The 20,851-nt window shown below is 32.7% G+C and overlaps 1 protein-coding gene across 1 annotated transcript; it reads right to left on the reverse strand.

Moving 5' to 3' along the window:
* Positions 1-3,056: 3,056 nt before the first annotated feature.
* On the reverse strand, positions 3,057-8,016 carry LOC136217400 (CBL-interacting serine/threonine-protein kinase 9). The gene is made up of 15 exons (XM_066004001.1): positions 7,708-8,016; positions 7,520-7,582; positions 6,560-6,631; positions 6,294-6,401; positions 6,103-6,183; positions 5,821-5,874; positions 5,611-5,736; positions 5,443-5,532; positions 5,158-5,280; positions 4,824-4,931; positions 4,428-4,544; positions 4,273-4,329; positions 3,731-3,805; positions 3,498-3,568; positions 3,057-3,410 (listed from the first exon to the last, which is right to left on the reverse strand). Exons 1-15 carry the CDS (start codon positions 7,882-7,884, stop codon positions 3,404-3,406), a joined length of 1,329 nt encoding a protein of 442 aa, XP_065860073.1. The 5' UTR covers positions 7,885-8,016; the 3' UTR covers positions 3,057-3,403.
* Between the last annotated feature and the right edge of the window lie 12,835 nt (positions 8,017-20,851).

Below are 20,851 nucleotides of genomic sequence, written 5' to 3' on the forward strand. Positions count from 1 at the left end.
ATCACCTTCTTCTTACGATTTTTTTAGTTAATTTTAATGATTAGTTTGCAAATATTTTCACGATTATTTTTACTGAATTCATGTCAAAAAAATTTACTATGTTCGAAAAAATTTAATAAAAGGATAAGTTAAATAAAAAAATATCCACGCATAACGTTATAGCAATTTTTTCATAATGTCATAAATAATACAGTTAAAATTCTAATATTGATAAATTGCATCATTTTAAAACATAAATATTTGAATTTTTTTTGTCAAACACATCCCAAATATGATATAATTTCTTTTATATTAAATACGTGGTTTTAATTTTTTTTGGTGGAAACAGGAAAGAAAACAAACCAACACCAAGACAAAAGCTAACCTGAGATCAGCCTATGAAAGCTAACTCTAATTCTGTCTTCTAAAAGGAGAGAAGAAAGATAGATAGGAGGATCAGAAAGGGTGGTAACGCCTAACATCCCCTCGTGCCCAGCCACCGCCAAGCGATCCGCAATTCGATTTTGTTCTCTGTAGATGTGGCTGAACTCTAAGGACTCAAAGGAGGAGCTAAGACTTCTTATTGCTTTGATAAGGTTCTGGCTACTAAGACAAAAAGCATGATTATTAGAGATCATACTAATAGCCTCCATATTATCAGACTCCACAGCAAGCCTTTTAATACCCAGATTTCTGGCAAGCTTGACTCCAGAAAGAATACCCCAAAGTTCCGCTGAAAATGATGAGCCCAAACCCAGGTTACGGGTGAATCCAGACAACCAGGCACCTCCCGCGTCCCTGAGCACGCCTCCAGCCGCGATCTTTCCATTGTTGAGACAGGAGCCATCCGTGTTCAACTTAACCACCCCATCCTTCGGCCTACACCACCCAACGAGTTGAACCTCTTTATTCTGGGTAGAATTGGCAAGGGGGTCCCCTTTGAAGCTCCCCGTAATGGTAAGGAGCTTTTTAGAGAAGAACTCGGGTAAGTTCTGAATAAAAACAGTCTTCTCACCAAAGATCTCCTCGTTTCTCCACTTCCAAAGGTGGTGGCAGATAATAGCAAATAAAATGTCTCCCTGCTCCATGCTAGCCATTAACCTACCTTTAACCCCATTGGAGAACCAGTCATTCTCAGGGTAGGCAAAGAAGGAGGGGAGAATGTGGTGCGGAAGAACTTTCTGCCAAACCTCCTTACTCTTAAGGCAGTCCCTAAGGGCATGGCACAAAGATTCAACTTGGCCTCTGCATCTACTGCAAGCACCTGAATCCGACAAGTGACGTCTATGTCTATCTGAATTAGTCAGCAATCTGTCATTGACTCCAAGCCACAGGAAGCTCCTCATTCGGTAAGGGATTTTCAGAGCCCAAATGGATTTCCAAGTGTCCGAAAGAGGGTCGGATCTGTCAAGAGTAAAAGCTTCAAAGGCAGACTTGCAAGAGTAAGCTCCATTTTTTGTCAGGGCCCAGCAATACCTATCCTTGTCCTCCTCAAGGTTACTAATCTTCACTCTCCTGATTCTGAGGAGAGAATCAAGGCTCAAGAAGGAATCAAACATAGACCAAATCCAGTCCCCATCAGAGTCCACCACATCGGCAATCCTTCAGTTGCGGAAATTGCTAGGCGGGGGAGAGCAGCAAACCTCTATAAGAGGTTTAAATACGTGGTTTTAATCTATTACTTAAAAAGAGATAATCTAATGCACATATAAAATAAAAATAACAAGATTCAATAGTTTATAGGGTTAATTACAAATAACTATCCCGTGGTTTGACCGATTTGCGATGTGGTACCTGTGGTATGTTTTTTGCAAACACCTCCCTGTGGTTGTCGCCGTTATACAAATCAAGGAGACGGCAGAAAATCCGTTAAAAAGCTGACGTGGCACATGGACAATTTAGAAAATTCGATTTTTTAATTTTTTTTCTCTCTCCTCCTCTCTCCTTCATCGTTGATTCTCTTCTTCTTCTGCGTTTTCTTCTTCTTCTTCTTCTTCCTCCTCCTCCTCCTCTCTTTTCTTCTTCTTCTTCCTCCTCTCTTCTCTTCTTCTTTCTATTTTTTTCTTTTTTTTCTAATTTTTTTTAATTCTAGAATTTCCAGAAATCCTGGAATTTCTGAAAATTCCAGACGTGAAGAACGTTCTTCACGTTTGGAATTTCCAGAATAAAAAAATAAAAAAAGGGGAAGACGAAGAGAAGAAATAAGGAAGAAGAAGAAGAAAAGAAAGGGAGAAGAGGAGAAAATGAAAGAAGAAGAACATAAAATGGAAGAAGAAGAACGAAGAAGAGAAGAAGATGAAGTCAACAAAAAAGTCAAAAAAAATTGTTTCCAAAAATACCCCTACAATTTAACAGTCAAACTGCCGTTTCCTTGATTTTGCTAACGGTGACAACCACGAGGTCCTATTTGCAAAACAAAAAAAAAAAAGTACCACAACGCAAATCGGCCAAACCATAGAGTAGTTATTTATAATTAACCCTACTTTATATTTATGAGGTCTTATATTTGTCCGATTGTTAAATACTTAATTGCAATGGAACATCTCTTATGAAGAGATTCGACAAAGACGGAAGGTTTGGTCTGAACAATAAAATAATGAATGTCCGAATAAATAAAGAGGGACCGAATGTTTTGCTTGGAAAGGAGATCCAGATACTAACAGATTCATTCATAAAGGTTGATAAGATAATACGGTGGTAAAGTTTAACAGAACATACTATTCTGATTATTTTTATCACATGTGTATCTCTTACTCGATTAACAAGTTTTTATTTTCTCATCATATTATATTTCATTTCTTCAGAAAAAAAATATATTATATTTCATTTTTATAAGAAAGGAATGTTTAGTTTATTTAGTTTCAGAACCGATTATCAAATTTGATGTATTCTGCATGCATTTAGAGAAATATGAAATTTTCCACTGTTACAAATAAATAAAAAAGATTAAAAAAAACTCAATATGCACATTTACTTTATACATAGTAAAATTGTTTTCATAGATTTATATTTATTAAACATTTGGTTCTTAGCAAGAATAAAAATGTATATGCCTTTAACCAGTTTTCGATCGTATAGACATCCAACTTAATTACTATAATTTATTAGCATGTATATGCTTTATTTCAAGTAATAAAATGTTACAACAATAGTCATGCCAAGATTTTAAGCACTTAACAGAAGATTTCTCCAATTAAATGCAGTCCAGTCCAGTTCACTAATTTTCGTGGATTTGGTTACATAAATCAGCTGAAGAAAAGGTTGGAGTGGACCAAAAAATTGCAAATTTACCACACAAAACAACTCCTTTCTTCCTTGATTTTAAAACCAACAAACACGCCCTTGCTTTGCTTGCAATGTGCAATTACAGGTGCCTATGTGCAAAACAGCTCCAAGTTAAGAAATGGATCTTATATCACAACTGTCATAACCTGCAAAAAAAAAGAAGATAATTGAGTTGACTACGTCTGCTATAAAAAGTTGCATATGCCAAACACAGAGAGAAACAGAAAGATTACTTCGGTCCTTCTATGGTTCCTTCAGATTTCCACACTATATCTTTTAACCCGGAGGAGAACGTTTTGTAAAACTGCCACATAAACACAGAGATATCCAGAATCAGTACAGAAAAATTAACGTTTACTTATAAATCTGCTAAGGCAGTACTATGATTAGGAATTTTATTATTTGCTTCTAAATTATCTTAGACGGTGAAATGTATCCAAAAACCGAAATGATAATATTGACATGCCTTGTGAAACTCCAATGTATCACCGCCAACTTTCCGAAGTTCTACCATGTGCAATGAGGGTGCCACCTCGAATACCTGATACCATAAGCAATCATAAGTTAGAAACGTGTGTAATATGAAGCCTGGAATGTTCTGATTAACTATTGTGGAGTTATTTAACAAGGGAAACAACATTGTGGCATAAACTAAAGAAAAAAAGGCCGAATAGTCGAGCTAAAGCTGTGTTTCCCCTCCAGGAGAAACCGAGGAAGTGAGAAAGCTTATAACTTCAAGACTGATATAGATAATTTCTTTTATGTTTTACTTTAGAACATACATCTTTCTGTTCCTTCAACAATGAATGACAGTAGAACAAATTGCTCCAAAACATATCCATATCACCATAATGCATAGATGCTCAATTATAACAACTTCAGTTTTAGACATCAAATATTAACCTCATATTTCCATGGATGAATATAAATTCAGAAAAGGCATTAACCGTCCTCAATTTCATGCATTATGAGTATGAAACAATTGACTATCAAGGGTTAAGCCGTTACCTCTGTAGAAACAGAAAGCTGGCCCTTCCTCCCACTTTTGTCACCTTTCAACTTCATCTGCAATGATTTGAAATCAAGGAGAAAAATAAATTGGACTGGAAAGTTCTCCGGATAAACAAAATTCTGGACATTGCATGGCAAACCAAGATTATTACCTTGTAGTTTCGCTTATCAACATTAAAACCTAAAGGCTTTGCAGCTTCCTCGATTTTAGACATAATTTCATTTGCAGGGCTATGGGAAGCAAAGCTGGTTTCTCGCTTCACAATGCCCTAAAGTTGCACACCAGAAAAGAGATCATTGAGAGGGAAGATAAGATCAACATTATCAATGACCAACAAATTTTATACTAGAGAACAAAAGTTGACAATAACTATCAATATAATCATTTAGAAATCAAACAATGATAAAAGTAAACCAATCAGATGCATATGTTTAAGTGCAAAAAAACGCTGATTGATCCCTACTCCGTAAACCCAACCATGGAATGAACCCAGCTTTAGGGATTACTAAACCAATAATAATGGGGAAAAGAAAGTAGTTATACATACCGATTGCTTTCCAAACAAATTTTCAAGGCTAAAGCCTTGGGTCTTCGAAATAAGCTCAAAAGCATTCATAGACACAGGCTTCTCCTTCCTTTCTGATATGAGATTTTCCTGCAACATTAAAAAGCTTCAGCTGGAGGTCTTTCTCATTTATCATTTTGGGCTATAAAGCACAGACCAAGTAACAAGCCAATCCCAATAAATTCCAAAAAGAAAAGACGGTTTGCATGTTGAATGGCAAGATATCTTTTCAAATGAGGCATAACAAGAGGCAAATACTAATTTATATGATCATCAAACTTAAAAGAAAAATAAGACCTTTGATTAATGATCTCACCTTTGAGTCATTAAAAGCAGCATCAACATCATCATTATTTACATCATCATCCTGCTCAAAGTGTGGAGGCTTGTAACCTTTCTTGAACCATGCATCTTCAAAAATTTCTGAGAAGGTTATCCGCTGCAGAAAAAGGAATCACTACTTTGGTGAGACACAAATATCCTAAGACAAGAATGATGCATCATCATATCAGGTACATCCCTGTTTCTTAAGGTTCACTCCTAAAACAAGTGCCAAAGGCCCAAAAGCAAAGAATAACAAGAAAAAGATTCCGGAACGCACTGTAAGAGGGTTTGGATCAAGAATCCGCTTTATCAGTTTCTTTGCACCTGATGAAAACCATGGTGGAAATGTGAAATCCGCATTGCAGATCTGCAATTAAATTTTTAAAAATATCAGTGCATGTTCCATTCATAAAAAAAGGTGAGCAAAATTTCTACTAGCACTTACTTTTTTGTATAAGCCCATAAGATTTGGCTCATCAAAGGGCAAATATCCAGCCATAAGTACATATAAAATGACTCCACAAGACCAAATATCAGACGTTGTACCATCATAACCTTTGTCTTTCAGCACCTGGAAAAGAAAGGATTATATGCCGCAACAGACATAAGTTGCAGTATTGGAGAATCAAATATCTATCAAGTCATACTCAGATACCTCAGGGGCTACGTAATTTGGGGTTCCACAGGCAGTATGAAGCAGGCCATCACCCTAGAATCCGAAAAAATAAAAGAATGTTACATTTTAGTCTACCTCCATCGAACATAATGTAGAAATAATTATCTTATATGCATAGATTTTACAATATGTTCTATCCTTAGAAGAAAAAGATCACCTATATGAGCAATCAATAAAAAAATTCTCCTTATTAATTCAACCAATTCACATAAAGACAATCATTAACAACGAGTTTGTTTGCATTATTTGAAATGTGCTTACCCGAACTTGTGGTGCAAAAGCACTCAACCCAAAATCTGAAACTTTAAGATAACCATATGTATCAAGAAGAAGGTTCTCTGGCTGCAAAGAAAATGCAGAGCAGTATTTAGAGATGAATTATAGCAGCAGTCAAGTATGAGGCAAAAATCCAGAATATCTATACATAATCCAGGAAATAATGTTAAGTAAACCTTCAAATCTCTATGGAACACTCCTCTGCTATGACAGTAATCCACAGCATGAATAAGCTGCTGAAAATATTTCCTGGCTTCATCCTCATTAAGTCTTCCAAACTTTGCCTATAAACAACAAACCAATCATTTCTTGTGGCACCAAAAACTCAAAAACAATAATTATTATAAACAACATGAGAAAATTTCCTTTATTACTGCAGATCAAATAGCAGTCTTAATATGCGTAGACAACTCGGGAAAGAAAAAAAAAAGGTCGTCCTTACAATTTTATCAAAGAGCTCGCCCCCATCGATAAACTCAAGAACAATGTAGATCTTTCTTTTGCTTGCCATAACCTATGCATATAGAAGAAAAAATAGAGTCAAAACATGCTCACTGAAATAGCGCTTCTGACTCTGCAAAGTACAAACTCAATCACAAAAAGCTTGTTTGTAAATCCCGAAAAACCAGCGACAGCGACTAATGCAGGTAAACTTTCTGAGCCTATGATGCATATGCATTTCACCGTTTCCGGCGGATAGTGGAACTCCTGGAAACTGATACAGAACATTTCCGGTCATGTTTCCTCTGCGGATTTCGACTAAAAACATTCAATTTTGTAATTCATATGTTAGGAAAATTGGAACTTCCTGATTCATTGATAATTCTTTATCTTTATTCTTCCATATAAAGAATTTAACTGTTTCTTTTCTCTATAATTCTTGTCCTATAATTCTGTTCTTCCTTCTTGTTCTTCACAATTTCTGATTTCATATTTTACTTCTAGTGGTTCTCGAATCTTGAATCTTGAGTCTTGTTTACACTCTAACTTCTGAATTAAATATTAAATTTCAATTAATTTATAAGACATGCCGTGATGCCACATATCACCCATGATTAGATGAATGGAATCAAAAAATGAAACGAGCGGTTGCATATATCAAGGTCCATGAAAGCAACTGTATTGAACAAATCTATTTTTTAAAAATTTTTAAATATATTATTATATTTTTTTCTCAAAAAGAATATATTATTAAATTTTTAATATTTATAAATATCTGTATTTTTAGAAATTTCGTGGCAGTTTCGTATCCATTTTCCGAAAATGATTTTCGTGCACCATAATTCTGAGCTTTATCCTGTGAAATTTTCATTTGACGGTTTAAACCACCATATAACAACACATAATTGAGGTCTCGTATTTCTTATGCAGCAGATTGTTTCCAAACAGCTTTGAATCGTACCTCATAGATTTTGATGACATTTGGATGTTTGATCAGCTTCATTGTGGATATTTCTCTTTTGAACTGACAATTGAAAAAATATAAACATTCATAATAATAATTAAATTTACTCTATACCAAACAATTCGAATTGAAAGCAATAAAACAGTTCCCGGAAAACACAAACAATCAAAAATTATCTGCCGAACCTGTTCGACCATCTTGTGGCGTAGAATTTCCTCACGGTCGATGATTTTAATGGCGAAGGCCTCACCGGTATCGACATTTTTAGCAAACTTGACTTTGGCGAAGCTGCCCTCGCCTAAGGTCCTCCCTAATTCGTATTTCCCCACACGAGTCCGTGATGCAGGAATTTTAGTTGTCATTCTAACGCCGCCGTCCGACGAATGCGAAAGGAGGTTGCGTAAGTTGGTAATTGTCGCAAGTTGGGAAGTTTTTGGGTTGGGTAGCAGAAACCAAACCAGAGAGAAAGAAATAGACGGGAGGCTTGGATAGGAAGAAGGAAGGAAGGAATTGGAAATGTAATGGAAGGGGAGGAGGTGGGGTCCGCTGGAATATTATGGGCGTGGGTCCACATGAATATGTGTCCACTCATTGGATAAACTCCGTGTTTCCGTGTCTATACGATTTTTAGTACTATTTTGTATGAATTATAATTGCTGGCAACAAAACAGATTTACATAATTGACCCTCTCTTTGTTCCGCAGCCTTCTTTTCTTAAAAAAGAAAAAGGAAATAGAAATGCAAATGTATTCAATATACATAAAGAGATAAAAAGGACAAATTCTAATTGTTTTAGCTAATATCAATTTTAGCTTAAGGTCATCAATGATACGATTGAAAGATAAGTTATCGTCAAATTGAAATGAGAAGTGAAATTTATTGTTCGTATGCTCATGCTAAATGCATGAAAGAGCTAAAGAATGACAATTGTCCAATTGTACAATTTCTAAATTATACTTATAAATCTGCATAAAGATTATAAATTTGTTGTTTCCATCTAATTAATCAATCATCAATTGTGATCTTCATCTTTGTGTTTTTGGAGTTATTAGTTTGGTGAATATTCAATTTCTATAAACAAATCAATGGTTACCTTGCATATGCATCAACACTTGACAGATACAAAAGATAAGTTTACTTACAAGGCAATCATCACTCCACTTGCTCACGTGATCATTATCGGTCTTTTGTCTCTATCATTCCTGAATTCCTTTAGAATGTTCTTAACCTATCTTTTATCAAGGTAATTGGCACTACCTATCCTATTTTACGAAGCCACAGACCCATTGCATGAGATGAGGAAATGTTTTGTGTCAACGTGTTGTAAGCTCTTTTGTCAAGTCTTTGCTTCAACAGTTGAAAGTCATGGTCTCTATAGCTCTAGTTCATGAATTTGAATTTATATCATTTCAAACCTTTCAACCCACTCCTCAAGATCCTCGTGGGGCTCTTGTACTAAGTAGTTTAGGTCTTACATGGTTTTGCTCTCAGGGATGGACGTGATGAAATATTCGGCAAACTCATTTCCCATGTTATTGAACGTCTAGATGGAGCTAGGGAGGAGTTGGTCATGCCAATAAGCGACAGACTCATTGAGTATTGTAGGGAGAAGTCTATAAATAAGTGCATTTGTAGCAGTGGTGGTTTCTAAGGCCCTTTGGAAATTCTTGACATACATAGTTGGATTTGTCAGCCTACTATACTACTTTAATATGGGATATTTGAATCCTCTGGACATATGTTTAACCATAATGTCCACGTAAAATGGTGTGTTGATATCTGTTATTTTAGGAATCTTAGAGTCAATCCCTACATCCACCATGGCATTCTAAAGCTCTTTACATATGAGATTGTACATCTATTCCTCAATAAGAAGGGATTCACCATCTCCCTTTTTTTTTATCCGATTTGGGTTGCCATCGATCATTAGATCTTGGACCCGAAGCTTTGATGTAGTTCTTCTTATGGTCTCTGAAATAGGATTCGATAGAGTTTGTTCAGATATCTCTTTTGCGCTTAAGAGACCTGGGTCCATTTGAACAGTGGTGAAGCATACGAGGTGAAATTTTAAAATGATGGCACCTTCGGTTACACAGGCTACGCTCTCCTTTTCTTGATCTACCCCTAGTTGCGTCTTGATGAGAGTCTGAAGACAGATCTCTCTTTTCATGGGCAAGTGCATATGATATGATGTCCGGTAGAGCATACAATGGAGTCTTGCCTTTACGACCTCTATTTCAGAAGCATGTTCAGTCCTAAGGATGTTCATTAACTTCTAAACTGAACTTAGGTTGTAATTAAGTTGTTTGTTATCCCATCCATGAACTTTCATTGTTCTAGACCTAGAGAATCCAAACCATGTCCCTATTTGTTAATTGAACTCAAAGGTGACTAGAAGTGGCTGTATTACGTTGTCATTTGCCTCCACTAAGGCTCCATTGTGGGTTGTGATGAGGTCGAAGGAATATCAGAAAATGGTGGAATTATGAAACTATTCAACTCAGTAATCGCGTAGATTTTTCAGATCCAAGTTCACTACACCAATTCGACGTGAGGGAATCTGAGTTACGCTTGTTAACTATTTTTTATGCCTGAAATAAGAGATAAAAGTGTCAAAAAGGGGTCGAGAATCGGTGACCCCGCTCCAATGCCTAAGTCAGTGATGGAAATAGCTACTGAATTGTGTAAAAGCTTAGTTGAGCAATATGGATGAATTGAGTATCTTTTATGTATTGTCTACCTTGTATATATCAATGATCAACGTCATTGATATTACTAGAGGTGGCAAAATGACACACGACCCGATTACACGACACGGATTTTTAGTGTTAGTGTTGAGCTTAATAGGTAATGGGTCATTTTTGGGTTGACACGAAACTGACACGCTAATTTTTGGGTTGGGTTAGTGTTGATATGTGAACCCGAAAACGACACGAAATGACACGGATATTGAAAATTATTGTTATATTCTCTCATGTTTTTTTATGTCACTTTATTAATAAAGATAATAAAATTATAATTATTAATTGCAAATATTAATTTGAATTTCCTAAATTGTTATAAACACATTACATAACCCTCTAACATGATATTATCGAACTTTTCGATAATTATTGTTAGCATACTAATCTAAAAATGATATAAAATGTTTAAAAACAGTACCAAATCTTCTTATATTTTTAAGAGTTATTATTAATATATACGCATAACAAAATTACATGTAACCCGAAAACACGACACGAAATCGACACTAACCCGAATAGGTTAACACGACTTTGACACGAAAGTTTTTGGGTTGGGTTTGGGTTTACTCTTTTTGACACGAACCCGAAATGACACGACACGAACACGACTCGAACACGATAATTGCCAGGTCTAGATATTACTCCATTAAGTTCTATCAATTGTACGTGGAGTGAGAAATAAAAACTTAACGGAGTAATAGAAATGATGTGTCCAATCCGTTCTCGATGCCTAAATTGATACCTTTTTAAATGTTAAGCCTATATTGGTGCTATTTTGTACGTGAAACCTAAATTGATATTCCCTATGTTCCACAATACATGTGTTTTAAGGTTAAGACACAAGAATTAAGAAAAACAATTAATTTTAACTAAAAGACTTTGTTATTCTTGTATTAATTATATCCATTAATTAATTTTTATCCCTTCCCAAAATAAAATAAAAAAAGAAACTTAAACGATGGTATATTTAGTAAAACTCAATTAATGTGTATGGATTGAATCAAAATAACATATATTACGAAATAAATAAAAAATTCTTTAAAACAACATGTATAGTAGAACTGAGGAAATACTCTTCAAAAACCATAGAGTATTTTGATACTTTATCTTTATTGGCTACGCAAGTGTGTTAGAGAAAACTATCTTAGGAATTAAAAGTGAACTGAATAGTAAAAGAAATACCTTATTATGTGGAAAATATAATTATTATTTTTGTGGATATAAAAAAAAAGGTGAGAGAAATGCACAATTTGGTAATTACCTATTACATATTTACAATGTGCAAGTGCAAGAGATAGAATCGGGAGAGGATAATAGGATATACATGAAAATGAAATAAAAGAAAAAGATACAGATGACGTAAGGTAGGCTACTACCTTTATCAATAATTGAGAACGTCCAAAACTAATAACATGCTGCAAAACACACCGCACGTGCCTTCCGAATATTCCAATCCCAATTGCAAATATTTCATTAATGCATCACCGACCTCAATTTCCTTTAAAAAAAAACAATTAACTACAACTTAAAAATATCTCATTAGTACTACTTCCAACTGATCTATTTTTTTAGTTGCAGATCTATTAAATTTTTAATTGTGTTTATAATAATTTATTGATAATTAAACTCGATATCAATTTAAACATTTTTCATTTTGTCACATGATAATAAAAAATTAATCATATTAATATCAATGGTATGTTTGGTTCAGTTTTTAGTAAGAATCCATTTGGTTACTTGTTATTTGTTGTTCCTGCTGGTTGTTGTTACGGTTTGTTATTTGCCTTTGGAAAAAGCTGTTTTTCCAAAAAGCATGGATTCTCTGTTTTTGTAAAAAAAAACTTTTCAACTGTAAAAGGCAAACATGATGTGTCTAACCAAACACCTAAAACTCTACCTTTTAAAGTGAAAAGGCAAACTGGAGGTGAAAAGTAAGTAACCAAACACTCCCTAATAGTTGTTGCTGTTAGTGATCGCAGTAAGCTCTTTGATGTTGCTGTTAACTGTTTGTTATTAGCTGTTTAATTATTAATATTTGATAAAATTATATTAAACTGTGCTGTTAGTATTTAAAAATGTCTAATATGGACATGTTTTTAATTAATCAGCAAATAAAATTAGATTACACACCTTAATAAAAATAATCTAAATTAAAAAATTAAAAAAAATATCATTGAGCGCAATAAAACTTTATTCTTTCGATAATTATGTTATAGAAATAGAAATAGAAGGAAAAAAGATAATTTTGTCAATAACAAACAAACAGCTGTTCATAAAAAATTCAAAAAAAACGGGCTTTCGTATTAAGCTCCAAAATGCTGCAGTTAAAAAAAAAATTAAACGCTACGATTATATAGACCTAAACAAACGTTTTCTGTGGTTTAGACTGAAACGCTAAACGTTTATTTGAAAAGTTGAAACAAACTTTCTAAGTAAATTTATAAACAAATGATATATCTTTAAAGTTTAAAAAGCCAATTAATTTGTTAGCCAACTTTGGAACAACCATTTCTTTGAGCCAGTCAATTTAATTCATATCACTATTTTTTTTATTATGGATTATATATCTTACCAGCAGTGATGGAGCCACGACCTAAAGGGCCGGAGATTAGATCGTGTATAAAAAAAATTAAATGCTCCTTCAACATATAAAAATAAAATAAACAATATAAAATGAAAATTATATAATAAAGTGAGTAAAAAGTATTTGTGTACCTATAATAAGAAAATTAATGTCTAACAGGTGACAATTTACTCATCTGATGTGTCATATTATGAAAATATTATATAATTGTTTTATTTTCGATACCGATAAAAAATTCTTTTCTCAACATAACACACCAAACAATCTGTGAGAAAGTCATCACACATATAGTGGCACGACGTGTCAGCTGTCCTGACACGGTGTGTCGCGAATTGACATGTTGTGTTAATCATCCAAGCATCGGGCAGAAAGTTTGGGGAGCTCGACACGACGTGTCACCCTCAGACACGACGTGTTAGGCTGAAAATCAGCATTCCATGTGCTTGTTTGGGGCGTGTTGCTGGCTTCGGCACAATGTGCTCCTTTCTTCGGCTCGTGTTGGAAATGCTCCGCATCATCAACGAGATTGGAAATGATTGTGCTGTAACAGGTTGATATTTGATTGTGTCGATATTAATCTCACGGATTGAGACCGTATAATTGAGTTATTCGGAGAACTGGCCTTTTATGATGATACCACGTATATTCCAATTCCCAAGTGATGGCCCAGGCTTCATTGATGATGCTATTTATATATTAATCTCTCTCTCATATCGATTAGTAAAAAGAAAAGCTAAGATGACTTGGTTGCTGTGTTCTTTCCATGCTTCTGTATGGTCCCAAACTCTTTCCAATAAATCTTTATTTTATGTTCACTTACATTATTCAATACGTTCAGCAGTTATAATATTCAGTTCTTAAAAATTCAACATTTATTTTTTCAATACTTAATTTTCAGCTTTATCAAACATATCTTATATTATGGAATGAGAATAAATTTATTTTTACAAAACTAACATATTTCAACAGAGAACTTCCATCTTTGCCCTCATCTTCTTTCTAAACAGAACTTCATATCTCTAACGTATCAAACGCTGCGATAGGAAGAAGAGGAAGAACGAGAAGCGACGGCGGCACACTCAAAGAGGTGGAGAAGCAAAAGGCGGCGATAGGAAGAGGAGGAGAAGCGAACGGCGAGGAGAAAGAATGAGAGGCGAATGGCGGCGATAGGAAGAGGAGGAGAAGAAGGCGAACGGCGAACGGAAGTGGAGGAAGAAGACGACCCTTTTTTTGACAATCTCGTCCCAATATATATTGTTTCTCTTCCTTTTTCATGTTTTTTCTGGTCGTGCGAACTCCAAAAACAGTGACATTGTTATCTGAAAATGCATTTCGGTTGAAATATCAGTTTCAGATTTTTCCCTGACAGTGTCGATATTTGTAGATATTTGTAGATATTTGTAGATATTTTGTAGATATGTGTTGTCGATATCTATAGATATCTACAAATATCGACACTATCAGGGAAAAAAAATCTGAAACTGATATTCCAACCAAAATGCATTTTCAGATAACAATGTCACTATTTTTGGGGTTCGCACGACCAGGAAAAACATGAAAAAGGAAGTGAAACAATATAGATTGGGACAAGATTGCCGAAAAAATGGTCACCTTCTTCCTCCTCTCCCATTCTCCGTTCGCCTTCTTCACCTCCTCTTCCTATCGCCGCTTTTCGCTTCTCCACCTCTTTGAGTGTGCCGCCGTCGCTTCTCGTTCTTCCTCCTCTTCCTATCGTAGCATTCGATACGTTAGAGAGATGAAGTTCTGTTTAGGAATAATGAAGGCAAAGATGGAAGAATTTGTTGAAATATGTTAGTTTTGGAATTTTTTTTGAAATCAGCTAGAAATGTAAACTAACTCCTTAAAAGAGGCTAGTTTAGTAATTCTCCCCATATTATATGCAAATATATTTCCTACTAGTTTATAGTAAAAGAAAAAGTTATCATTAGAAAATCATGAATTTATTTTTCTGGATAATTTAAATTTTTGTATATATTTTTTAGTTTAACTGAAATTATAGTTATTATTATTTATTAAATTATTTTTAATAAATTTTATGATTCCTATAGTTAAAGAAGGCAAAAGCATAGTTAAGTACTCAACTTTGCCTGTTTTAAGGATCAAGCTCCTAATTAATTATTTTTCCACATTGAACTCTTAATCATTGATTCTGTTATAGATTCGGCCATTATTTAACTTTTCTATTGAGTTTGAGCAGCACACATCGTTAGAGAGATTCGGCTTATTGACGTGGACAAATAAAAATAAGAGTTTATTAACTAGGATAGATAAAGAGTAAAAAGTAAGAAGAAATTACAGAAATTAATTTCCAGTAGGTACTTCGAAACTCAATCTTTTTCTCTCCCATTTTGTGATTTTCAGCATTAGAATTGTCAAATCGATCTTCTTCCCTTCCAAACTCGACGGAAAAGTTAAATACCGGCCAAATCTATAACAAAATCAATGATCAAAGGTTCAATGTGGAAAATAATTGATTAGGGACTTGATCCTTAAAACAAGTAAAGTTCAAGGGTTTCATTATACTTTTTGCCACTAAAGAACCAAACAGCTTATTCCAATTCTATATTGAACCAAACATATTAAATGAATAGTCATTCCGATTTTGATTCTGTCACATTCTGTTTCCGTTTCCAAAATTTAAATCAAACACATTTTATATTAAAATATGAATCTTAAAGCATCTCTAACGAGGTTGCTTGAAAGAGCGTTCGATGGGATGAATGATATTTGAAAGAGTACATTCTATTGTAACAACAAGACTTGCTTAACTTTTTCTTAAGTAAAAATATTTGACATCTAATTGGAACAAACCGTTCAAGTGACATTAGATCAACCGATTTATGATTAACCCAATTGGTTTGAACAGTTCTGATCAGTTTTTAAAGAATAAAAAGCCGAACTATCTCCGGCCCGAAATTGGGACTGGTTTGGATCGGTTCTTACAACTATACTTATACTAATACACTCGTTTTAAAAATATTAAAATAATATTACAAATACATCAATATAAATAAAAAATTAATAGAACTCCCAAAACAGAAATCACTGGTATTCAGGGGTGGAGTTGGGGAGCCAGAGCCGCTCGGTCTCTAAGCTAGATCCGTCAATGATAATCTCATGGTTTAAAAGTGACAAATAAATACCATGTGTTTATTTCTATTAACAAACAGAGGGGGAAAAAATGAGTTTACTGTAGGATTTTATTTTCCAATAATAAAAAAATTCATACCTAGGCCCTGTTTGGGAATTAGCTGTTAGCTGATTACATTAGCTGTTAGCTGTTAGCTGATTACATTAGCTGATTTGACTAGCTGTTTGTGTAGACCTGTTTGGTAAAAATTAGCTGATTGATAATAGTAGTTTGTGCAAAAAGACGAATAAAGGCATTTCTTTTTTTATACATAAAAATATACATAAAATAATTAGGGTTAAAGAAGTTCATTAATTTTAATATTGCAAAACGCTAATTGAAAAAGCTCCTAAAAGGAGCTTTTTCTAAATTAGCGTTTTCATCCCAAACCTCTCTCCACCAAACACTCCAATCAGCGGTTTCAGTGGTCAAACCGCTAAAGTTGGTCAAAACCGCTCTTTTTATCCCAAAACGCTCTTTAGCAAATAGGGGCCTAATATTTTAAAAGAAAAAATACTATATTTTCTGCCAATAACGATTTTGAATTAGACAACACGATGAACAGAATCTGAGATTGTGAGAGTCTGTTGCATGAGAGAAGGAGAGGGAGATTGGGATAAGGTGGTCTCACAGAGAGATTTAGATAATAACAATTCAATTTTTTCTTCTCTTCTCTGGCTTTCTATTGAAAATGAAATCCCTAAGTAGTGTTCTTCTTGATTTCATTGGGTTATTAATTTGCATTCTAGCCAATGAAGGTTGGTCCGAGTGGTAAGACGTTGAAGCTCTGTTTGAAAGGTTTGAGGTTCGATTCCCCACTCCGTCAAAATTTAGCCCTCATTGATAGGTAATCTGTAAATTTATGAAATTAGCGTTGAACTTATAGAAAAATAAATATATCCACACTTTTCTCGTTAGACATTTTTAATTTTTTAGTCAATACATTAAAACGAAACCGTTTTATTATGATAGAAGAGAAAAAAAATTTGAACAGTCGAGGAGGCGAAACCAAATATTAAAAAATAAAATGATAAAATTATCAGTTATTTTTTAACCGCGAAATTATTTGCTAACTAGTCGAAAACCCGTGCGATGCACGGGTATGAAACTTTTATATAATTTAGATAAATAAATAAATTGACATATTTACTTTTAAATAATTTTATATCATGCTATGAAAAAAATTTATATTATGTATATTTGAAATTAATATATATTTTTTAATGATAATTCAAATTAAATTAATTTTAAAAATAATTGACTACTTTTTTTTATAGAATTTTAATTAAAGATGGATGATTTATTTATTTTTACAAAATTCAATGATTTGTACTTTTTAGGAATTTTAATACATTTTCATATTCCAAATATTCTGTGAAACAATAATAATAAAATAGCAGATTAATTAAGAAATATATTAGAATATAATAAAAAACCAAAACTTGAATTGAACTATAATTAAAATTAAATATTATATTTACGATACAAAAGAATTACAATATAGGTTAAACAAAAATTGAATTAAACTACAATTAAAATTAAATATTATATCTACGATACAAAAGAATTACAATCTATGTTAAAATGGAAGCAACATCAATATATTATTTTATAAACTATTACCATCAATACTTTTCTAATGTTGCATATGAAGAAACTTTATCAATTCAATATGTTACATATAACAAAATAAAATTCGTAAGAATTAGTCACAAATTCATCTTGATGATAATTATTTTGGTTGATGGAATTTCATGATCACCAAGTATTCGAATTCAATTATTCATCCTGTTACAATAACCCAATATATCTAATTGAATCAGTTTAAGATGATGATTTCTCTTATTTTCATCTCGTAATATCTCATCAAGACATTCGATCAATTTGTTCTTCATTCTTTCACTATATAGAATATCAGCCATACTCGCAGATATCACTTATTTGACTTCATTAATATTTTTTAATAATTATACATTCTTGAATTTTGTAAGTAAGAAAAACAAACAAAAGAATTGAAAAAAAAATGAAGGGACGAAAAAGATAATTAGGAGAGAACCATCTTCCTCTCGGGTTTTTTTTTTTAAAATAAAAGAGAATGTCGAGACATAAGCGTATAAAGAGGAGAGTGAAAATATTTTTTGCCCATTAATTAAACATTTTATTTTTTCTTAATGAAGTATTAAGTCCATAAATTAATTTTAGTTAAATAGAATTAAATCGCAATTGTAACCACTCAGTACAAAAAAAAGTTTTATAATTAATATGTGAAATTAATTATATTAATTAGAATCAATATGCTCAACATTTGAGAATTTGAAGAGATTCAAATAATAATATTTTCTTAATTAATATTTTTCAATAATTTGTCCTATGATCATATTTCATTTTCATCTGGTAAAAACTCTTGAAATACTAACAATTTTATAGGAACCATAATATAATAGTTAAAAATTATATAAGCCAATGTTGCAAAAACAATTATCTCAATATCCATAATTAATGTATATTTTTAGGATTTTGAGCATCAAAATTTATTTTTATTTACCTTGATTTTGAATTCGTATCTAGCATAATCCACATTCTTCAAGAATAAACATCTTATCAAGTGTATTAGACCTTTACAATCTCCTTATCTAGAAAATTGGGAAAAAATAACTTCTTGATAATAATAATAATAATAACATAACATAATTTATGTTGAAATAAACTTAATTGTAAGTATAATATTCCAATATCTCTTTAATATTTTATTTAATATGTCTCAAACTTCAATGAACAACTATCGTCTGAAACTTTATATCTATTTGTACCAAAATGCATAAAAATAAAAAATACAATCCATATCAATTAGCTAAACTCAAATAGACCTGTCCACGGGCCCGGGTACCCGCCCGGCCCACCCAGCCCCGTGTCCTTTGGGCCGGGCTTGGACAATGAAATTTACTCTTAGGCCCAGCCCGGCCCAGGCCCGGTAAAGCCCGTCTATTTTTTGGGCGGGCTTGGGACATATCAAAATATCACGGCCCGGCCCGGCCCGGCCCGCCTTATTAATATTAATTAGGAAATTTATATATTTATAATTAAATATTTATTTTAAGTATAAATATGATTTTTTTAATTAAAAATTATGTATATTTTTTTAGGTGGGCTTATATGGGTTGGGCTTGGGATTTGATTTTTAAGCCCGAGCCCAGTCCGGCCCGAGCCCGCCTAAAATTATACTGGGCTGGGTTGGGCTTGGGACAAGCATTTTTACCTAAAAGCCCGTCAGGCCCGGCCCGAACCCGGCCCAGCCCGACCCATGGACAGGTCTAAACTCAAACTAAAAAAATGAGTGGATTTCAACATGTTCCGAATTAGAAAAATTAATCTAACTTCAACTAAAACTAAAAATTGAGTTCATAAAAAGCCGAAAATCTAAATTTTAGTTAGAGTTAACAATCAAAACAATAACACCTAGGAACATATACTAAAAAAGAATGCAAATATACAAAATCTTTATTTTAGTCATTTTGAAAAATAAATAAATAAAAAAGAAAACATGGATAAGGTAGCAAGAGGTATGGAATCTGGATAACGACAGAAATGAAATTTCATCTCTGAAAGATGAAACTATAACAACAATTGTTTAATAAAAATAAAACAACAGTACAATTGAGAAAGCCAAAAATTGAGTTCATATAAAGCCGAAAATCTAAATTTTAGTTAAGAGTTAGCAATCGAAACAATAACACCTAACAACATATACTAAAAAAGAATACAAATTTACAAAAAATTTATTTTAGTTATTAAAAAAAAAGACAAATAAAAAAGAAAACATTGATAAGGTAGCGAGGGGTATGGAACCTGAGTAACGACAGAAATGGAATTTCATCTCTGAAAAATGAAACTATAACAACTATTGTTTAATAAAAAGAAAACAACAACACAATTGAGAATAAAAATAACTACAACATATGAAAAAAAAATCGAATAATTACCTTGAGAAACATAAGAATTTCTTGTAATTTTTGACACTTTTGTGTTTTCCGGTTTTAGTTGTTCATGCATCTTCTATTTCTGTCGGATTTCTTCAATTGAAGCTACCAGTTTGGAAAAAAAAGACAAATAAAAAAGAAAACATGGATAAGATAGCGAGAGGTATAGAACCTGGGTAACAACAGAAATGAATCTGAAAAATGAAACTATAATAACTATTGTTTAATAAAAATAAAACAACAACATAATTGAGAACAAAATAACTACAACATATAAAAAAAATCGAATATTTACCTTCAGAAATATAATACTATCTATCGTGACCAATGAATATAATGGTGGAATAATATCTATCATGCTTTATATAGAAGTTTATTTGTGACTTTTGGATTTCCTTTGCTTTGTGTTTTTTCATCTTCCCGTAACTCTTGCTTTCTTTTATTATTTTAATTAATAGGCTAGTAATTATTTAATATATTATAAATATAAATTTGTTATTTTTAATTAATTAAATATTTTTAATCTGATTTTTTACTACATTAATAACTCATAAAAAAGACCTCTATAATATTTTTTCTCATTTCTCTCTGCTTCCGTAATTATATATAGTATAGATAGAGATAAACGTATGGTATCAATTTATCAACTCTTAAATTATGAGACTATGTTTACAAATCGGTTAAATCAGACTGTTTATTTTTGTATTTTTTCAAAAATTTAAAATAGATTCAAATAAAGGATGAAAAAGAAATATTTCATTAAAAATGGTATGCATATATTATTGCATTCATTAAATAACCCACTTTTATGTACCAAAAAATAAAATAAATAAATAACCTACTTTTACTCAATATGAAAAATATGCTCCACAA

Source organism: Euphorbia lathyris, chromosome 2 (genome assembly GCF_963576675.1).
Source record: "Euphorbia lathyris chromosome 2, ddEupLath1.1, whole genome shotgun sequence".
NCBI lineage: Eukaryota > Viridiplantae > Streptophyta > Magnoliopsida > Malpighiales > Euphorbiaceae > Euphorbia > Euphorbia lathyris.

Bases quoted from the DNA above. Each gene is read 5' to 3' on its own strand.
- LOC136217400 (XM_066004001.1), bottom strand. From the start codon at position 7,884: ATGACAACTAAAATTCCTGCATCACGGACTCGTGTGGGGAAATACGAA. The intron at 6,184-6,293 runs GTTTACTTAACA...TTTTCTTTGCAG, and splicing joins TGTTCCATAGAGATTTGAAG to CCAGAGAACCTTCTTCTTGA. The intron at 3,569-3,730 runs GCATGTCAATAT...TTTATGTGGCAG, and splicing joins ATACATTGGAGTTTCACAAG to TTTTACAAAACGTTCTCCTC.